Source organism: Mytilus trossulus, chromosome 13 (assembly GCF_036588685.1).
Source record: "Mytilus trossulus isolate FHL-02 chromosome 13, PNRI_Mtr1.1.1.hap1, whole genome shotgun sequence".
Classification (NCBI taxonomy): Eukaryota; Metazoa; Mollusca; class Bivalvia; order Mytilida; family Mytilidae; genus Mytilus; species Mytilus trossulus.
This window is the reverse complement of record NC_086385.1, coordinates 26,671,652-26,693,827: the sequence shown is the minus strand read 5'-3', so window position 1 is coordinate 26,693,827 and position 22,176 is coordinate 26,671,652. Positions and strand designations below refer to the sequence as shown.

At 31.3% G+C, this 22,176-nt stretch overlaps 1 protein-coding gene across 1 annotated transcript; it reads right to left on the bottom strand.

Moving 5' to 3' along the window:
- Positions 1-414: 414 nt before the first annotated feature.
- LOC134694201 (cytochrome P450 3A12-like) lies at positions 415-10,103 on the bottom strand. Its single transcript, XM_063555197.1, has 12 exons — positions 10,081-10,103; positions 9,191-9,287; positions 8,283-8,399; positions 6,581-6,669; positions 5,822-5,970; positions 5,066-5,190; positions 4,156-4,252; positions 3,259-3,416; positions 2,828-2,916; positions 2,112-2,249; positions 1,423-1,585; positions 415-495 (listed from the first exon to the last, which is right to left on the bottom strand). The coding sequence occupies exons 1-12, from the start codon at positions 10,101-10,103 to the stop codon at positions 415-417; spliced, it is 1,326 nt and encodes a 441-aa protein (XP_063411267.1).
- Between the last annotated feature and the right edge of the window lie 12,073 nt (positions 10,104-22,176).

Below are 22,176 nucleotides of genomic sequence, written 5' to 3'. Positions count from 1 at the left end.
TATGCGGAAGACATAACTGTGCGCTATGTATTTGTTGTTTGTTTACACCTTTGCCATTTGGCCTTATGTGATTCCGTACTTTCATATCATATGTAAGACATTTAAAAAAAGGTTAAAATATCTGTATTTTTTCTTTACAAATGAAAAAAAAAGCCACATTCATTATTTCATCAGATCAGGAATGGATATACTGTTCCCATATCAGATACTACAGACATTCAATGAATATCTGTTTTTCTTTATTTTAATCAAACCCACACCTGTACAAGTTTAGTTATGAGGACAACCAGTATAAATATTAAGTTACAGATAAGAAACGAAACAATAGACATGATATATTTATATAACTTGAATATGAGAACAACAAAATCACCGGGTTTACAAAGTGAGACTCAAATATTGTTCATAAATTATTTAGCGAGGCTCTATCATAACATACACTGGATTCTTTGGTCGGAGAATTCCTCCAGATGTGTTGTCAAGCTCTATTGGTATCTGTAAAAAAAAAATTAACACAGATGTTATTGTTTGATATACTGTGAAACCTGATTAAACCGAATCGTGCATAAACCGAAAACCTGGCGAAGGCAAACATATTCTGGAGCCAAGTCATATCAAAATTGCATGCGTTGTGAAGCTGACAAAACCGAACATCTGCCCAAACCAAACAAAATGTTTAATATCGGAGAGATTCGGTTTAGACAAGTTTCATTGTATATAGTAAGATTGTCAACAAAATTTAAAATAACTAGTCTTTTGGAATATTTGAAATGTCAAGCTGAAAGTTTGTTCTTAATTATTTTTTAGTTCAATTGCATCATTGTAAATAATTATAAATGTTCGATTTACCGAACAACCAATTTTACAGAATAAGACACACATGAACTTATCTAGCTTCTTTAGAATAACAGGGCCCAATTATCGCTTATTTTAAGCGGTGTGCGAAAAAAGCCTCTGCAAAGATCCTGCAGCGTCAGCCTAGTCGCTAATTACAAACACAATAATATTTTATACTGCTAGTTACACATGTTTATTTCCTAAATGTAGTAGCATAGCTATATTTTGTATAATGTTAATTTCACCATGAAACACTTTCTACACAATCAGGGGTTCAATAAGGGACGAAAATAAGTTTGACACTTGTGTAACAATTTAAAAAGCTATCAATGGTTTAGTTTAAGTTGCAGTATAAAAGCAATATAAGGTCAATGTCATAAAAATATAAACTTTTTTGTACTCGGCGCAAAACTAGGAAAGGGCTCGGTAGAACCTCGCTCTTCCCCAGTTTCTAAGCCTCATACAAAAAAGTTTACATTTTCTTTCATTGACCTGATATTGTATATGTATCTTCATTTATTCTTGAAAATCGATAAAACAGACGTTTATTTCAAATGTCAGAAATAAATTACTTAAATAGCAAACCTTTGTATCGGGTGTTGGTTTTAACTGGAAGTTTTGTAATATTCGAACCATCGCCATTTTTGTTTCCAAATTTGCCAGCCTCATTCCGATACAATTTCTAGGTCCATGACCAAATGGCATGTATGAATAAGGATTTCGCTTTTCTTTGTTAATTGCTGAAAATCTAGTAAAAATATTTTTGTTAATGTATTTCAGCATTATATGAATTAGCAGTACATCATGTTAAAAAGTCAGTTGTCAGAATTAATGTAAAAGTAAGCACGGCCTAGATTTGGTATGGTTGCCAAAAAGAAAACTACACAATAGAGTTTAAATGTCTAAAATGTTTAAAAGAAAACGGATGGCATCGGTAAAACAAAACACATAATTTATAAAAAAAAAAAAGAGTAATAAGACAGATATGAATCCAGGAAAACCACTAAATTACAGACTCCTGCAATGTCATTGCTGATCGTGAGAGACTTGCTAGTAGTTTGTTCCTGCTTTTTCTGCTGTAAATTAGTCTTGAAACCTATTAAGGCATTTTCAAATTTGTAAACCATAGCTGAACAACATACACCCGATAAATAATACATTGATACAAACTCGTACCCAAGTTACCTATGCCAATGTTCTATATATAATACTTGATTAATGTCAGATGTTTTAGATGACAAAACAGTCTTAAACTGATTTACATAATTGACTACCTTTCTGGGTTAAATGATTCTGGTTCCGGCCATAGTTCAGGGTCGTAGTGCATAGCATATATAGGAACAGTGACTTCAACGCCATCTGGTATTCTGTAACCATTTACGGTTACCGATTTCATAGTCTTCCTGTTTGTTCTAAAATTTTACAATTTGAAAAGGTCAACTCGACAATTGTATAAATGTGAATACAGAGAGTAGGATATACGTCAATGAGACAGTAACCCAACGCCATACATTACAAAAAGTCTTTTGGAGGTCAACTCTATCAAAATTTGTTACCAACTGTGACACATAATTCTCCATATTTAAAACAAAAACCAACAACAACAAATGGATTACATGAACAATCAATAAACTTCTTTATCTGAATTTCATTGCAAACTCTACTTGTCTTATTACAATAAAGATCTTAATTCACATGTGTATTTTATGATGGACAGCGAGTTGTATTTAGCTCTTGAAAAACTCTTGTAATAGAATGCCCGGCCATCTTTGTTTCAATGAATACGTGACTTCCGTATTTGTTATAAAAAAAAACCAGAACAATGGCGTCCCAATGTCTTAGAACCATGCATATCTGCATTGGCTTCAGGGATTAAAAGTGAGAAGGACACAGCTCATTGTTAACCGTTACTTGTCTTCCAATGACTCGCAGTGTTGCAAAAGTTTTACTTACTAGTCTTTTTTTGTGTGAAACCGATGTAAAAACTTACCTAGTGCTTGGTGGATACATTCTCATAACCTCACAGAAAAACATGTCAAGGTACGGTAACTTCAATATTTGTTCATATTGTGGTAAATCCTGTAATGCAAAAGGAATTTCAAAGTGTTTTTCCTTTATTCTAAACTCGTGTGCTGTTAGGATATTAATAATTTAAGGGTACAAAAATAAAACACAATAAGTTTTGGATTTTTTTGAAAATTAGCAAATTTGGATTATCCAGGAAACTTCAGTTAAAACTCACTAAAGATACCAGGGCTACGAAATTGGTACACGTGTATATAAGATCATATAAGACTCATTGGTGGCGCTCGAGAAAACAGGTCACAATCAAGAACATCTATTAAACTATCATAATTAGTTGAACATAGTTATAGCATTAAACAATGCCTGCACAAATAAAAAATGATTATCTTTAATCACCTTGCCTATTTCATAGTCGATTTCTTTGAATAATCGCTCCTGGAAATCTTGATGAACAGCCAAACGATAAATGCTGAAAATTAGCCCTGATGCAGTTGTGTCATAGCCATCCAGGAAAAAAATCAAGGAGTTTGCCAGAATTTCCGTTTCTGTTATACCTACATATACAATATGTATCAAAGGTGAATTTCGAACTGATTCAGACGTAAAGGTGTATACTTTACTAAGAATATTTTTTTGTAAATCAAGAGGCATAACTTCCCTTACTGAAATTTAACTTCAGAGTTACTCACATTTAGAGAAACAGTGTTGTACTTATATGCATGGACAACAAGTAACAATTTGGTGGCAAATTGTGTCAACTGGCGGTCTACGGAGCCGATAAACAGATATTTTCGAAAATCATATTCTAACATTGATGCCCATCATGCAACAACAGTGTTGCATTCGCGTTATAACATCGGTTATTCCAGCTATCATGGCATTGGTGCCACCAGCGACGCAGGATCTGCTTGAAAATGACAATGCTGTTATTTGTTAAACAATATTAACAATGCTGATCCGTTGGTGCAGTCCCCAAGTTTACAGTGAAGATGTAGCCTGATTTTCTAATTTTCTCGTCTTTGAAAATAAAAAAAACACAACAAAAACACCTGACCAAAATAAATTAAAAAAAATGTGACCAAAATAGCGGGAATGATCGCATGTGTTCCAGTAGAGAAAGCAGATCCTGCGTCGCTGGTGGCACCAATGCCGTGATAGCTGGGATAACCGATGTTATAATGCGAATTATTCCACTCTTTTATGGTTGCAGTTTTGTTAGTTTAAAGTAATTCATAGTTTAAAATGTTGCTGAATTGTTTGCATGCTTTGATTCTATATATATATATTCCTAACCTCGCTGCTTGTACATTTCAATGGTACCATTCTTAATATCTGCGTCACTCTCTCCTTTATAATTATTGATCATCAGTTGTAAAAAGTCTGGCCTTGTCTGAATATAAACAAATAATTAAGTAAAACATCAACTTAGTACATTTTGGTTTAGTCCAGCAGTTATGTTGGGGTTAAAATAAATTAATTGTTTACAAAATGTATAGATATTTTGAAATACTAAGGCTTTTTACCTCTGGCATAGATTACCTTAGCTGGATTTGGCAAAACTCTTAGGAATTTTGGTACTCAATGCTCTTCAACTTCGTACTTTATTTGGCTTTTTTTTTTTTTTTACTTTTTTGGATTCGAGCGTCGCAGATGAGTTTTTTTGTAGACGAAACGCGCGTCTGCCGTATATACAAAATTTAGTCCTGGTATATATGATGAGTTTATTTATTAACAATATATTATGATGGACCCCCGTACATCTTTCGATAAATTAGAACAATATTTAAATTATGTAGGGGTCATGTATATATGACCACTAATTCATTGGATGTTGGATGTGTACAGATTGATACTGCGTTTAGAACTATGATCGATAGCTCTTTTCCTAATTTAAGGCAAATTAACGGAAATATTGCGTTCTAGTAGGGTATTGGTACTGATTTCAAAGGGTATTGACTGTAAGTGATAAATCAATAATCCACATGAAATCAGTAGGAGACGCAAAATAAAAACAACTTTTTTTTTAAAGTGAATAGTCTAGAAACTATTCAATGTCCTCTTTCATTTTTCTAGTTATTTTTTTTTTTAATTTTCAATAATTAGTTGTATTGTCAACACGTGGGTTGATAGAAATTACACCTTGACCCCGGCTCCTACATCCCTGAAAATGTAGAATACCTTTACAATGATGCATAATTATTACCATTTTGTTATCTTTTCTTTTCTGGATTGCAGTTTTTGTAATATCCATGAAGAATTGTAGGGCATCACTTGGAAAAGGCCGTATTTCAAACTTGCTGAAAACGTGACGTAGTTCTGGGAAGAATGCTGTGGGAAGAAATTTCGTTTAATATAAAGTAAATAGTGATGTGCTTTGAGTTTACATTGAATTTTGGTTTGTATCAACTTTACCTCAAGATATGTCTAATAATTCAATTTTCTTATCACTAAAATGCGGATAATTTATGAAGATGAATTAAACAAATTAGATTGAACAGCAATAGAAGTAAAGTAGTTATTGTGGATCATCTCTCTCAAACCTGTTAATTTTCTTTTTATATTGGGGGGGAAAAGTAAATATACAAGAGACATATCAATGTGAAATCATAAATATAAAGAGAGTAACATCTTAGAGAAAAAACTCAAATGGATAAAAGGTTTTCGAAACGATGCGAAAACAAGTCGAAAAGACAAACCGTTATGTTACAGAGAGCCGAAGAGGCGCATATATTTAAGTCAAAATAAGTAAGATTATACCGTAGTAAGTACAATTTAACTTTAATACTTCAACAAGTTGACAGCATATATAATACCTATATAAAGATACCCATATGTAATGTATAATCTTAAGTAACTCGTGGAAACAAATAACCACAAGGCACCTATCATACAGTCTCCAAAAATACAAACTATACAAAATGTACCATTATAAGAATTCTTGATGATCTTTCAATTCTACCTTGTAGGAGAAATAATGGACTTGAGAACTTCAAGCTTGTCATTTCTTTTGCCATCTTGATGAATTCATTATTTGGATTCTCTTGTGAGTCTACTTTAAGGCCAAAGGCTGTTCCACATATAACATCCATAGAAAATCCCTGACATATTCTGTAACAAAGAAACTGAACACCGATAGAAATTGGTTTCAGTTATGCTCGAAATATTAAACATATAAATAGAATTAATACATTTAAAAAATATACATATTATGGTGTAAAGATGAAAACACTTTACTGATTAATCTTTATATAATTTAATGTTGGATGTAACTCGTCTTCTGATTGGCTGACATTATTTTGTTATGTGACCGTTACGTCATCAACGTTTTTTCATGGTTTTCTACGTTTTAAAATGGAATTTAGAATTAAATTATAAGAATTGACTGTAATATTGTTCTGTCTATTCGAAATAACATAAAACAATGTGGTGCACACTGTTAAATAACCCACTACGCGCGTTATTCAGTGTACACTAATTTTTTCATGTTATTTCTTCATAGACAGAAAAAATTATTATACAGTCATTCCTTAAAAATTTGACTAATTTGGGTTTTTTTGTTCTTTTTTTTATCTCTTGGCTTCTATAGTTGAAATCGCATTTGTGATCATTTCTATTTACTATTTGCATTTTTTTAATTGTGAAACTGCTCTATTACACAATTTTATAAAAAGCTACTATTTCTTTTACGATATAATTACACTGAATGAATTATACTCACTGTTCCATGTTTATATGTTTGTGTTTCTGTGACTGTTTCTTGATTTGAGATATAAGCTGATCTGAACAATCTTTGATTGACGAGAACATCTGAAGATAATCAATGAGTCAACTGCATAATACGAGTGTATTATATGTAATGTTCAAACTTTATGATTGATGTGTCTGCTCTTTTATATGTCCATTTTTGTGTTCACATGAATATCAATTAATGTATGGTCATTTTTATAAATTTAGTGTTAGCAAAAGTATGAATTTTTCAAAATACTAAAGGTTTTATCCCAGGCATAGATTACCTTAGCAGTATTTGGCATAATTTTGAACCTGTTTGGCTTTCTAACTATTTTGAGATGAGCGTCACTGACGAATCTTGTGCAGACGAAACGAGCGTCTGTCGCAACAAATTATAAGCATGCTACCTAAGATAACTATTTGTCAATGATATGCCTCATCTCTTACACACTATTTGCCTCTACATTTTGGTTATGAGCGTTCCTGATGAAGTAACAACTAGATTAAAAGCTGCGGACGCTCCAAATTAATAACGTGTTAATCTGATTAAATTGAAGTAAATCTGAAAACATGCAATAACATTAAAATGTTATGAATGTCACTATCACTATCACTAAACAGTTTACGGACAACACGCCAAATGGGGAACTATTCCCCAAATGAGTAACAATCCCTCATTTGAGTAATCATTTGGTAGTGCAAAAAACAAAATTTTCTAAACTGAGTCTATTTTGAGAAAATGGCACATATTTATAAAAAAAATCTCCAAAAGATGAATAGACCTAATTTGATTAATTGAGATTTAAATTGACAATTTTCAAAGCTACTAATTTTTTAAAACCCCATGATTAAAATCAAGTTCTTTGGAAGAAGTTATTCCATTTTCTATAAATCTGAACTTTTCTAAGTAAAACGACCCATTTTCGGAAAATTTAGTTTTTTACACTATCAAATGAGTACTAATATAACGGATTGTTACTCATTTGGGGAATAGTTATCCATTTGGTGAGTTGTTCCAAACCTGTAACAAGAACATGCTAGTGGTCACCATACAGATGTAATACCACCATTGATTTTCTCCTATTTAGTCTTAGTTAAATTAGCACTTTTCAGAAAATTCTGCTGTATTTATCTTTGTTTCAAATTAAGAAACACTTGGCATAAATAAAGTTTTATCCTTTCCAGTACAATAGAAAACAATTTAAATATTATTTCATTACATATAAGAAAATAACAATCACTGGAAATTAACAAATCAAATTTTCGCCTTTATTTAACCTGTTTACAAGCTTTAGTAACTATGTAAACTCTAGTTTCCAAAATATTCTATAGAAACCCCAAATAGAATAATAATGGTGCCTTGAAATACTCAATATATGTTTATGACACAGAAATGTTTTACTGCATTAAAGTGTAGGATTAATTACCTACAACTGTCAAATTCAAGGGAATATTTTTTTCGATTTATTTTCGTATGCAACCGGATGCGACGTTCAATTATTTGGTGGTATTACACCTACATAAAAAAAAGATTATTGAGAATATTTCAATATAAATGCAAATAAAACAATGTTTGATATACATATATTTGTTGACAAGAAGAAACGAAATGAAATTAATTGTACGTTTTATTATTTACTACAGAATGACAATTCCATGGTATATTTCAACCTAGTGTAAAAGTAACAAACCTGTTTTAGCTTTGCTGGACTAAACGATGGACTAAGCACATGACGAAGGAATTTCCAATGTTCTCCCTTCGCCAGCGTTACTGCTGAATAGGCCATCTCACCAGCGTATGCTAGTTCCTGTGAATAGAATTATCACGAAACAGGACTGCTTTACATTCTTCAGTCATTGCGAATGAAATTCAAATATAAGAAACATGGACTTGTCAGAAAAATGTCTTCTCAAATAACTGAATATGATGAGGTTCTCTTTTAAAACAAAAATGAAATGCATTCTTAATCCAAAATTTTTTTTCCAGCCAGAAAGATCAGATTGCTTTTAAAAATTGTCGATAAACCTAGGACTATTGAAGGCTGTTTTTATGAACTAATATTGGTAAAATGCAGTTGTATTATATATAAGGTTTGTATTTTGTCAAAAGCTGTTGTGTTTTTATTGTGTTAAAGGTATAACATTTATTCAATGTTTTATGCATTGCATCATTTTTTGTCATTGCAAAACGAAAACTTCATGAACACTAAATAGTTTGCATAAACACAATCTGTAACAGTTGTTCTAAACGTTTCCCTTAGAAATAATTTACTGGAAAGTTTTGACAGACACCGTGTTGGAAAATATAATTGAAACTTTATTTTCAGATTATAAGTCAACACAATAAAATTGTAAAAATTGCTACTTATTATCAATTTAGGCTTAACAAGATTGGCGATAATACATACTTCCATCATCTATAAAATTTTCGCCAAATAGTTACAGACTAATTTCACAAGAAGGAACAAACATACACATGAATATCTGTAATTAGGCAATTTACTCTAAAAAACTGGGGTTTAAACGCGATAACTGTTAGAATTTTACCATAATGACACTAGTCGTTTACTTGTTCACATATACTGATAATAAAACTTACTGGCCTATCAGAAAAATGTTTGAATTCTTTAACCCATATCTCTTTAATCATATCTGGATCTGAGATGAGTATGGACGGAAAATGTCCAACATAGGTCCTGCAATGTAATTAACTATGTGTAAAAGATGTCATCTACTTTAAAACTTTATCAGAGAATTAACGATTGTATTTTTTTCTTTCCAAAAGGAAACTTTACATGATTTTCAAAGCTTTAAGTTTAAATCTTAAATTAATTATACTGTTTGTTGTATACTAAATTTTTTGCATTATTTGCTTGTTTATTTTTATCTCTTTTTCATCTTTTATTTATTACTATTTCATGAGATTTTTTCATTTTGTGTTTGTTTTTGTTTTTCATACTATTTATTTCGTTTTTATTTTTCGTTATCCGTCTTTTATATCTTTGTATAGGAAGAAAGTGTAAATAAACTGTATTTACCCAACAACACGACCATACTTTTTAACCAACTCTATATCCAAACCATGAAATCCCTGTAATAATAAAATCTATAAGTTATAGTTTTATTGCATCTTATGTATTTCTTTAAAACACAAATAATTGATTTGGCAATGAACATTCTTAAAAAAAATAATCCTGACGCTTTTGTAGGTATACACTAGTAAATTAATATAAATCTTGAATGGTTATTTTGATATGTATATATCACTTTATTCTGGTTTCACCATAGGTATACAGAAAATTAACATTACATTGCGATGTACATTTGATCATAACATCATATAACAAGTCTGAACAATAAATTTATCATTTTTAGTCATTCTATCAATTTTCAAACTTTTCCCCTGCGGTAAATTTAGTATTGTTCAAATAATTCGCTTGCAGTCAATTAAGTACTGTTCAGATGATTTGCATAAGAGCAATTCAGTACTGTTCAGACATTTCCATTCCCATATGGTCAAATCAGTTCTGTTCAGACAAATCAATTGCAGCCAATTAAGTACTGTTTAGAAAAATTGCATATGGATAGTTCAGTATTTTTCAGACAATTTAGTAATGTTCATTCGATTTCGCTTGCGGTGAATTCAGTATTATTTAAACAATCTTGCGGTCTATTTGGCATTGTTCAGACACTAATCTTGCGGTCAATTCAGTTCTGTCCATACAATTCTCCTACTGTCAACACAATACTATTCAGTCAATTCGATTGCGATATATGCAGAGCTTTTCAGTCAATTCGTTTGCAATAGATTTAGTACTGTCCATATAATAATATTGCAAGAAGGTCAGTTCTATCAAGATGCTAAGGTCGCTTTCTATGTCAGTGTTTAAACGTTAACTTACCTTCTTTATCATTTGTGGTAATATACCAAGAAATGGTATTGGACGTGGACCGGGAAACTCTCTAAGAACACTTGTTTTACATGCGGAATAACTGAAATGTAAAGATACTACAAAAACACCATAGATAAAAGATAGGAATTGCAATGGTAACACCACTTATTACACCATTTACTGTAACGGAACTTAAAACACGAAAATAAATTCTTTTGAATGAAATGGTTTTCCCCATTACTTTTCTGATATAACTCAAGTCGATTATCATGATTATAGGGCTGTGATTATTATCGACTATTAACGTAAAATAAACAAAATGAAGCATTTCATTTGGATGTGGCTGTATATGACTATGGAAGATATGACTCAACCATCATTACATACATTCAATTAGACTTGAAAAAAGTTTGAATACCATATTCTCTTAAACAACGTATGGTTTTTATCGAGTCATACAGATAGTCGAAATCGGAACGGACTCGTCACGAGCTCATGAGATCGACCAATGTTCTTTGTTTTGGTGGTTTAATAAATAACAATCATTAATTTTCTGTATTGTGTATAGTGGAATGTTATTTGGTGATAGAGTTGTTATTCGACTTATGGTCCGACTAGTAGTATTTATTATTATTCACACCAACAAGAGAGTCTTTTCACTGTTATTGGTAACAAGAAATTAAGATAGCTGCATTTGTTGCCGACATTCATGGAGTTTCATATTCATATCTGAGTGCATCAATAAACTCATCATAGAAACCAGGATTGAAGTTTTCTATGTGCGCCAGACGCGAGTTTCTTCTATAAATGACTCATCAGTGACGCTCGAATCCAAGAAAGTTAAAAAGGCCAAATGAAGATGTGATTTTGCTTTCCATACTCACAAATTGGTCCTTGTATTTTAATCATGCTAATCAATGAAATATTTAATACATTGAAAATTTTAGGTGCATACTCTCGGATTTGCATTATAAGTCTTTGAATTGAAACTGACAACTTAAGATGTAATTTAATCATATGGATGTATAAAATTTTCCAATTTATTCTAATATTTTAACGGACGAGAATTAACAACAGGGAAGACAATGTTTTACATAAGGCTGAAAGAAGAACATGAATTTGTTCTAGAAAAGACATAGTATAGAAAGTTTAAAAGCATGCATGTTTTTTCACCATAATAACAGATTATAAACGCAACTTACATGAACAGGAGTACTATTGTCAACACTATTATCAGCAGCCATGCATTTAAAAACGCTTCCATTTTGAAAAACTCTTCCCTTTTGAAACATATATTTTTCTTTATCTTATTTTTGTTTTATAAACAGTATATATGTATTATCTTTAATTACGGACATTACATATCAACTTTGCTAAGCTACCTTGCTTTGTTTATACATAAAAGTGGCGGTGCAATTAGGTTAAAGGAGTCAGTATTTTCATTGTCACGTTATATAATGTCGAGCGGACACTGACCCTGGGCAGAATACTAATACATTATTAGGTTTACAGTCATCGACACCTAGCAAAGAACTCCACTAAAACCGATACTAAAAGGCTGTCTTGTACTTGCACGTGTGTGAAAACCCGTCTGTTGTTCCGAAGGTTAAAAGCATCACCGCGATTCTTTCTGATAGACATAACACTATTGAAAAATTTGTTATAGACGTCGGAGATATTGTGTCATGCATTATATTACTGCTTGTTCCTTCTTTTTTTACCGTTGAAATGTAAGACAATAAGTTGTTTAGGTTTGCACATGCAACTTCTTGTTATTTCGTTTAAGTCTTTCATGACACGCAAATAACTTCTAAAGGTAAGTCATATTTTGGGGATTTTTTTCTCTCAAAAAGATCTGAAAGAAAATAAAAAGATTGCAGATTATAATCGTAAACGAAAGCACTAAGATATAAACATCTACAGGTCACTCTAATGTCGTTACTTATCTTCAAAAGGAATAGGGGACCAAAATGTGGAACAAATTAAAGTAGAAAACCTTGTTTTAAGCCATAACAAATTAACACAAACGAAAAAACATTATGACAATCACTGGATTAAAGGCTTTTAGTCGAGGTTTAACATAAAAATTACTTTGATGCGCAGGATTCGCCCTAAATAAAATAACTGTCATTTCCATGCCGAGCAAATATTGAAGGACAGGGCAACTGCACTAACCAGATGTGTCGAATATCCAGTATGCTTGGTAAAATCGTATAATAATTAGCAACCACATATTTCATAGAAATGTTAACGGACTAATAATTAATGAATGAAAGTTGGTTGGTTAATCCACATGTTCAGTCACGGTTGGTTATTTTCCGACTGAAAATGCGAGGCCTCATTGGTAGTCATGGTCGCACCAGTCGTAGTATATCTAAATATCTGGTATCCCATATTACACAAATGTACAAATACAAAAGAAAAAACTTTTCTTTAATCATGAAATAGGTTACAGAATGTTTTCTTTTTAATTTTATTTTCCTAAAATTAAAAATTAGAGGTGCAATGCCAAATATAAGATAATAATTGTTTCTTTATTTGTAGACACATACACTTGATAAAGTTCTGTTTTAATTTTAAATCTTGAAGTTTTATTAAACGAACAACTCAAAAGTATCATTAACAAACGCGATGATTTCAGTTTTCATATGGTCAAATGCTTATTTTGTGTATTTAAATACCATTTACCCAATATAATATCATTTGACATCAGAGCACATTCAAATGATTGATAATTGACAACAAGGCGTAGGAAGCCAATTTTAAATTTTCAAACACGTTTTACAGTGCATGGCTCAAATAGTCAATGATATTACACTTTATCCATCTGAAAAAGGGCCAGATGTTATCGGTTAGTTTAAGAAAATAACTCGTTGGAAATGTTCGTCCTCAAACAGCAATCCTCGGGAGATTAAACTTGTTACCCTCTACCGAGGTGTGTCAAGTGGCTCCTCTCGGCTTCTTAAGTCGATACTACATATGATCTAACAAAAATGTGTATGTTGATCTAAAAGGAAATAGCTGCATAGCATGATAAACTTTTATGGTCTGAACAAATAAGACCAAAATAATATAATAAATATAGCACGCGAATCAGAATATTTTCATGTGTTGGAAATCAATAAGAATACAACATTAGATCATCTAGTTGTTGAACTAATATGAATAACATTAAGGGAAGCCAATGCATCATATCATTATTTCAGTAAATAACAGTTAAGGCACGTGGTACCTAACACTACAGGGTGATAACTCTGTAAAATCAGCAGAACGTTTTAATGACTTTGGGTTGTCAAGTGAATATTAAGCTTCTCAAAACTCAAAATAAATTTTTGTATTTTTGTCAAAGGGTCAAAGTAAATACTTTGTCAAAATTTTAAGATAATTAAACAAGTCAAACTGATTTTAGTGAAGGTGTTGGGTACCACCTTAAACGAAAAAATCGTTCAAGAAAACATAATATTTAGATTTATAAAGCAGCTGCACAAATTATTATTTGTAAGGCATACTGGAAGCATCCCATCAGACTCATATTGATCAGCTTTGATAACCCTTTAAATTTTGAATACTTTGAAGATACATGGATTCCCTATAATAAACAACCTACGCACAATCTAGAAATGGTCTAAGAGTATGATCCTAGATATGCAACACTTAGATAATTACACTAGCAGTGTTACCAATATACTAGAATTGGAGGACACTCGACGAAAGGACAGCAATGCAACTAACTTTCACTTATCTTCATCCGACAGATGCCCGACAGTTACCAAGACAAGATCTATATTTGTTTATTTTAAATACCTTGACCAAAAATATTTTTACAAACAGCAGGTTGTTTTGAACATGATGTATACTAATATTTGCTTACTTAGTTAGCGTCCGCTCAGTCACAGATAATGATTGAAGGACATCCAAGGAACTTAAAAGGTGTCACTCCGTACGGAATGACAAGATGAAGCTGTATGTTACATTTTGTAACTATGATTTGAAATGGGTAAGAAAATGAGGAAAAATATTTCACAAAGCATTCTTCTTTTCTCAATACCTTCCTCAAATCGATAGTCACACAAACAAACTCTACTGATTTTTATGGAATAATTGTCAATTTTTCGTAGCCAAAATTATAACCAGTTTCGAGAATAATCAAAGTGCATGTAAGCACTGAGTGGTAACGACAGCTTTAATGTTGCAATTTTGTGAATTTAGAATAAATCATTGAATTGTTATGAGATAAGAAAATCATAAATTTGAGTTGAAGTTGTTTTTCTTCGTTCATGATTTTACATTTGTAGCATTCCTTTTAGAATTCCTTATGCAATGTTCCTTGACAAGTATGGTAGTTCAAATACATATCCTATTGTGACTTGGATGTCTAACAGTCTAAGTATAAAATAAAAGAGGGACGAAAGATACCAGAGGTAGAGTCAAACTCATAGATTGAAAATAAACGGACAATGCCATGGTTAAAAATAAAAAGACAAATAATGGTACTGAAGACACAACATAAAAAACTAAAGACTAACCAACACGAACCCCATCAAATACTAGGGGTTATCTCGGGAAGGGTAAACATATCATTAATAAATTGCATGGCATTGACTAAATAGGATCTGAAGAATGACCACTGCTCATTAATATTTTGTTTGAGCTATCAATGGTAGTGAATGTCGAGTCAGAACCGTTTGGTGTTACTTGCATTTCATTCAGTCTTTACCCAAAAACCTAATATACAGATTGAAAAGCCAAAATCGTTTAAGGTCAATTAAGAAATTTACCATTTTGAAAACTTGTTGGAAACAAAGACCCAAAGATATTATAACAAGAAACTTGTAAGATGTAAAAGTGTAAATGAGCAGGGTAAAATAGATTAAACTAGAGGCTCTAAAGAGCCTGTGTCGCTCACCTTGGTCTAGGTGAATATTAAACAAAGGACACAGATGGATTCATGACAAAATTGTGTTTTGGTGATGGTGATGTGTTTGTACGTCTTAATTTACTGCACATTCTTGCTGCTTACAATTATCTCTATCAATGTTTAACTTGGCCTTGTAGTTTCAGAGGAGAAGATTTTTGTATAAGATTACTAAGAGAGCCGTGGTGTAGTGGTTAGTGCATCGGACTACAAACACAAAGGTTCCTGGTTCGATTCCCGTTTGGGATGAAAATTTCAGGAACTCAATTTTCGGCTCTCCCTTGACACCATTTGCGAGTATGGTCTTGAGGAAACGATGATAGTCCGTGTTAAGAGAGAGCAATATCTCTTTGCACGTTAAAGACACCCTTGTAGATTTCGAAAAAGAGTAGGCTAATGCCGCTACAAGGCAGCACTCGCACCCGCAAAGTGGAAAGGGATTAACATAAGTTGCAAAACTTGTTTCCCAATCCACTATAAATAAATATGTTTAAACTAAGATTCACGAAAAAATGGTTAATAATTGACTATAAAGGGCAATAACTCCTAAAGGGGTCAACTGACAATTTCGGTCATGTTGACTTATTTGTAGGTCTTTCTTTGTCGACATTTATTGTTTTTTACAGTTTATCTCTATCTATAATAATATTCAAGATAATAACCAAAAAACAGCAAAATTACCTTAAAATAACTAATTGAGGGGCAGCAACCCAACAACAGGTTGTCTGATTCATCTGATAATTTCAGGGCAGACAGATCTTGACCTGATAAACAATTTTACTTCATGTCAGATTGATTTAAATGTTTTGGTTTTTGAGTTATAAGCCAAAAACTGAATTGTACCCTATGTTCTATTTTTAGCCGTGGCGGCCATCTTGGTTGGTTGACCGGGTCACGCCACACATTTTTAAAACTAGATGTCCAAATGATGATTGTTGCCAAGTTTGTTTTAATTTGGGTCTGTTGTTTTAAGAGGAGAAGATTTTTGTAAAAGATTACTAAGATTTACGAAAAATGGTTAAAAATTGACTATAAAGGGCAATTACGCCTAAAGGGGTCAACTGACCATTTCGGTCATGTTGACTTATTTGTCAATCTTACTTTGCTGAACATTATTGCTGTTTACAGTTTATCTCTATCTATAATAATATTCAAGATAATAACAAAAAACAGCAAAATTTCCTTACAAGAGTGCACACACTGAAATGTCTCGCCTTCTTTACTGATAATTGATATTATGTTGATAGTCCTAAAAATAAAGCTTTATTACAACTGTCACATAAACTTAACATAAACCAAGAAAACTAAACATTGACCTTTGAACCATGAAAATGAGGTCAAGGCCAGATGAACGATGCCAGGTAGGCATGTACAGCGAAGAATTCTTCCATACAACAAATAAAATTGACCTATTGCTTATAGTTTAAGAAAAACAGACCAAAACACAAAAGCTTAACACTGAGCAATGAACCGTAAAAAATGAGGTCAAGGTCAAATAAAACCTGCGCGACTGACGGTAGATCATGACATATTTCCATTCACCAAATATAGTTAGTTTAAACATATTTATTTATAGTGGATTGGGAAACAAGTTTTACAACTTATATTAATCCCTTTCCACTTTGCGGGTGCGAGTGCTGCCTGGTAGCGGCATTACCCTACTCTTTTTCGAAATCTACAAGGGTGTCTTTAACGTGCAAGAGATATGGCTCTCTCTAAACACGGGTCAGCCATTTATCGTCCCCTTCTGACGGACTATCATCGTTTCCTCAAGACCATACTCGCAAATGGTGTCAAGGGAGCCGAAAATTGAGTTCCTGAAATTTTCATCCCGAACGGGAATCGAACCAGGAACCTTTGTGTTAGTAGTCCGATGCAAAAATTTCGGGCATTTTGACTTATTTGTAAATCTTACTTTGCTGAACATTATTGCTGTTTACAGTTTATCTCTATCTTTAATAATATTCAAGATAATAACCAAAAACAGCAAAATTTCCTTAAAATTACCAATTCAGGGGCAGCAACCCAACAACCGGTTGTCTGATTCATCTGAAAATTTCAGGGCAGAGATCTTGACCTGATGAACAATTTTCCCATGTCAAATCTGCTCTAAATGCTTTGGTTTTTGAGTTATAAGCCAAAAATGCATTTTACCCCTATGTTCTATTTTTAGCCGTGGCGGCCATCTTGGTAGTTTGAACAGGTAATCGGACACATTTTTTAAACTAGATACCCCAATGATGATTGTGGCCAAGTTTGGTTAAATTTGGCCCAGTAGTTTCAGAGGAGAAGATTTTTGGAAAGGTTAACGACGACGGAGGACACCGGACGCAAAGTGATGGGAAAAGCTCACTTGGCCCTTTGGACCAGGTGACCTAAAAAGCTAGTAAATCTTGCTTTGAGCTATCTCACTGAGCATACCAGTATTATTCAATAAATATGAAGTTATTAAGGGATGACTGTGGAAATGCATATTTAGTAAAGCGAGCTCACAATTCCATTAAATTGAAGAGAATATAAGTATTCTTCAAACAGGAATTGAAAAATTGTAAATAGAAAACAAACACTAACATGGAAACAAAAATTAAGAGTGACAAACAATTCATGGGATCGAAAGTCTGACAATCTTTAACCAATATTTCCTTCTTCTGATTGTTATTTTACATATCAAAAGGAAAACTTAACCTTAGCCTATAAAATCTTGATCTGCCCATTCCATGGCAATATCACAAAAGTTTTAAGCATACAAATTCATTCATCAGTTTTTATAAAAGAACCAAAAGACATGTTCCTCTTCTAAAGTAAAACTAGTACTCATCCAAGATACCCGACTTATAACTTTGTACACCATGTGTCAGTTTCATTAACAAAAGACTCATCAGTGACACTCAAATCAACACAGTTGGAAAGAGACGGGAGTTTCAGAACATCTAAAACCTAAATAACAAAAAGATGTTTCCAAATATGGCTAAGACAATTTATACATTGTATAGAAAAACATCAGTTTACCCAACAATTAAAACTTTATAAACAGTAAGTAAGACTCCAATTAGAAACCTATCTTAATTCTTTTTTTCAGATGTTCACATGAATGTTCAAATAAAAATAGAAAATGTGTCCATGAGATACTGACTCAGCTGATGCTTCGGCTTCCATATAACATTATAAAGGGCCAAACTGAAGAACAGTAAAATTGAAGCCACACAAATTCGAACTTGGACTGCGTAATGTGGTAGTAGGTATTCTGTATAATGTTTCATAACATTTAGTTGGGGCAAACTAAAGTAAGGGAACTGAAACTAATTTTTGACGTACCTATAGACAATGGTAACACTTAGTGCTTTTCTGCTGTGAGGACCAGTTGGGCAATAGGCGTAAAGAATAAACTAAAGCTTGTTTAACACTTTGGTTTATTGTAAACAATAAGAAGCTCTTAGAATGTTATCAACATCCACATATACAGCGATGATTATTACATTTTTATTCAGCAGATTACGTAATGATTACAGTATGATAAATGTAATCAAACATAAGGATTACAATCCAATACCTTTTACAGTAAAATAAAAGTAATCTTTTTGGAAGACTCATTAATCATACAGCTTTTACTAATAAAATTTATTTAGCTCAGTTACAATGGATGGTTACAGAATAGCGGAAAAAAATCATACTTCAAAAATTAAGGTAATTAAAGTGGTATTGATTACGATACATGTTCAGTAATTTTAAAATGTTACAGCACAAATACATTGAATGTGAACATGATAACATTAACAAAAGTATTTAAATAAAGAATCTGTGGAATAAAAGTATTCATACAGCATAACACTGCCATGGTTATAAATATAAGATTTCACCATTTCAGAATCTATAAAATTCTGGGTAATATTTCAGGTGCTAAATAATATTATTTTCTTGATCTTTTATGGTATCATTAAGTCAATGTTAAAAATTTCCTACTTATTATCTTAATTATAACCAGGAATGTGAAGAATGTTGGAAACCGCTAAATTCTTTTGCAAGTACTAATCATACAAGAATATCAATAGATCTCTCAAAATTAAGACCACACTGCACACATGAATAAATGCAGTAGAAATAACATGTGACATCCGACCTAAACCAGTGTTATTAAGTTCTTAAAAATTCATTTGAAAGTTCATTATCTGATTACCTATCCGCTAAATTTAATTTTTAACTTACAAATTGGACAAGTTTTTAATGTTCTTCATTGGTATTTTGTCACATGGAGTATTGTACTTTGCAGAACTTGAAATTGTAGACATTCAGAAAGTCACTTAATCAGCTTAGAATACTGAACTTTATTTACTATCACACTTAAACTTTTCCCATTCAAAACCTGCTTCATTTCTCAATTTGAAAACAGACATATAAAGACATGTTTTGATTTATGCTGCATTCTATAAAAATACAAAAATACTACAAAATACTAAATTCTTCATGAAAGATTTTGGTATATAAACTTAACATATTGATTTTATTTTTAAAAGTATTATTGTAAAGACTTAAAAATATTTGGTACAAAGACTTAAAAGATTTGGCATAACAATATAATATGTAGATAAAGTTAAAAATAAAAAAGCTTTGTACAGAAAGATCTAAAAAAAAAATTGTACTGAAAAGAAGAAAAACAAATTTAATAATATAAGTAGTTTAAAAAATATGTATATAAGCAAATTCTAAAATTTTCAGATCTTGTCTAAAAGATTTTAAGTAAAAGAAGCGAGAGCAAATCAGATAAAAATGGATTTCAATAATTTGTAGAAAATTAATTAATACAACAGTGAAAACCATTTATGTATTAGTATAAATTGAAAACTATGAACAGCAATTAGAGAGGTAAAGTTATGTTAAATTCAAATGTTTATAATTATCTTTGGCAAAATTAATTCATTTGAAATTTTGCACCATACAACTGAATAATAACAGTTCTTAAAATCATGTTGACATTTCGTAGATTTTTTGTTTTTTTGTGTGTACTTATTTCAATTATATCAAAGTTAAAATGTATGCCCATTCAAAAATTAACAATATAAAACCATGAGTTGAATTTTAAGATAGATGTCATTGAGTAATTTTAAATTTCATCACTTTTACAGGCAGCTGTTTTTCCACATTTTTCTCTTGAGTGTTGATGCCATTGATCATTCAGCTGTACAGGGTAAATTTTATAAAACTCTTATCAGTTGATTGAAAATTTTCAGAATTTTTTTTTTTTGGCAACATCATAAAAGCCTGACACACAACAAAGACTTATCAAGTATGTAGGCAGTCATACAAACTACCAGAAAAATGTCAACTATAAAAATGATTTTCACCGTCAATTCTTATGAGATTCAAAATGAAACGAGAGTAGCACATCCTAATATGCAATACAACAAGAAAAATGAATATTCTTATCAAAAATGATGATTACATTTTATGAATAAAATAGCATTATTATACAGCTAGATAAAATGAAAATTTGAATGGAATTTATGATAAAAAATATCAAAAAAAATATCCTACTAAATATATATCAATTCATATATACTGCATTATATTTTTTCATAATTTGATCTTATTGAAAAATACTGAAAATTTGCATTTTGTTCAGATTTTTACCCTTTAAGTCATGTAATAAACTTGTGTTAAACATCTCAAGTTCCTACTTAAAAAGCATATAAATATGTTAATGCACACCACATTGTTATTTTAATTTGTGAATTTCAAACTAATTAAATTATAACTGTGTGTAAAATGTGCTTTTTGAATAAAAAAAAAAGAAAAGACCAAAGGTCTGAAAAGTAAAGGTGCATTTAAAAGAAGCAAAATCTGGCTCAAAACACTCTTGCTTTTTTAAAGAAGTTTAATAACTCACTCGCAACCCAATACCCCAATAAATAGAAAACCTTATATTAATTTAGACAAATTTACATAAAGACTAGAAAACAACAAAGAGAAAATGGGTTAAACAGACCACATGGAAACCAAACCAAATGTTTGGAAAAGAAATTAAGTGTAGTCTAATAAATACTTAACAATAATATGTCTGTTAACAATTCAAAAAAAATTCATCATTAATTTTTTTCAGTTTCTTTAAGCAATGCGAATAATCCTTAATTCAGGCTTTTAAAAAATGTTACTACTGTTAGCAAAACAGACCAAAACATTTATTGTTTTCTAAAACAATTTCTTTTATATAGCAAAATTTTGAGTTAAAATCTGTTGTAATTATAAAAATAATACCTACTCTAACACCTTTCAAATATATTCAATCATTTTTTTCTTTTGATTTGAAAAAAAAATCTAACCAAAACTTTGGTTAAAATGAAAATCTTGAAAGAGTAACATTTAAAACATTAAGGAATTTCATTTGTTCCTGTAAACTATGGACCAGGAAGTTCTATCCTCAAATATTTACAAACAAACAAAACAAGCATCAGGCATAATCTCATTCATGCATAAAATTTATTGTACTACAGTACAATTCAAAGTGAAACTTACATAAGATCGGAATTGGAGGGTTTTATTTTAATATTTACACCCCCCTTTTTCCCAATGGATTGTAAAATACATTGCGTTTTCCACAAATGACCAACCAGTTTCACTTTGAATGTTCTGTACCCTTAAGTGTTTAAATATGTATCAATAATTATTTTATAATACAATTTCTTTTTTCTTCAAAACTTCAAAAAGAGCATTTGTCTTTAAAAAAAATTTAAACAAATGAGAAAAGTTTCAAATTTTCAAACATTTTTTAATCAGATGCTTCCA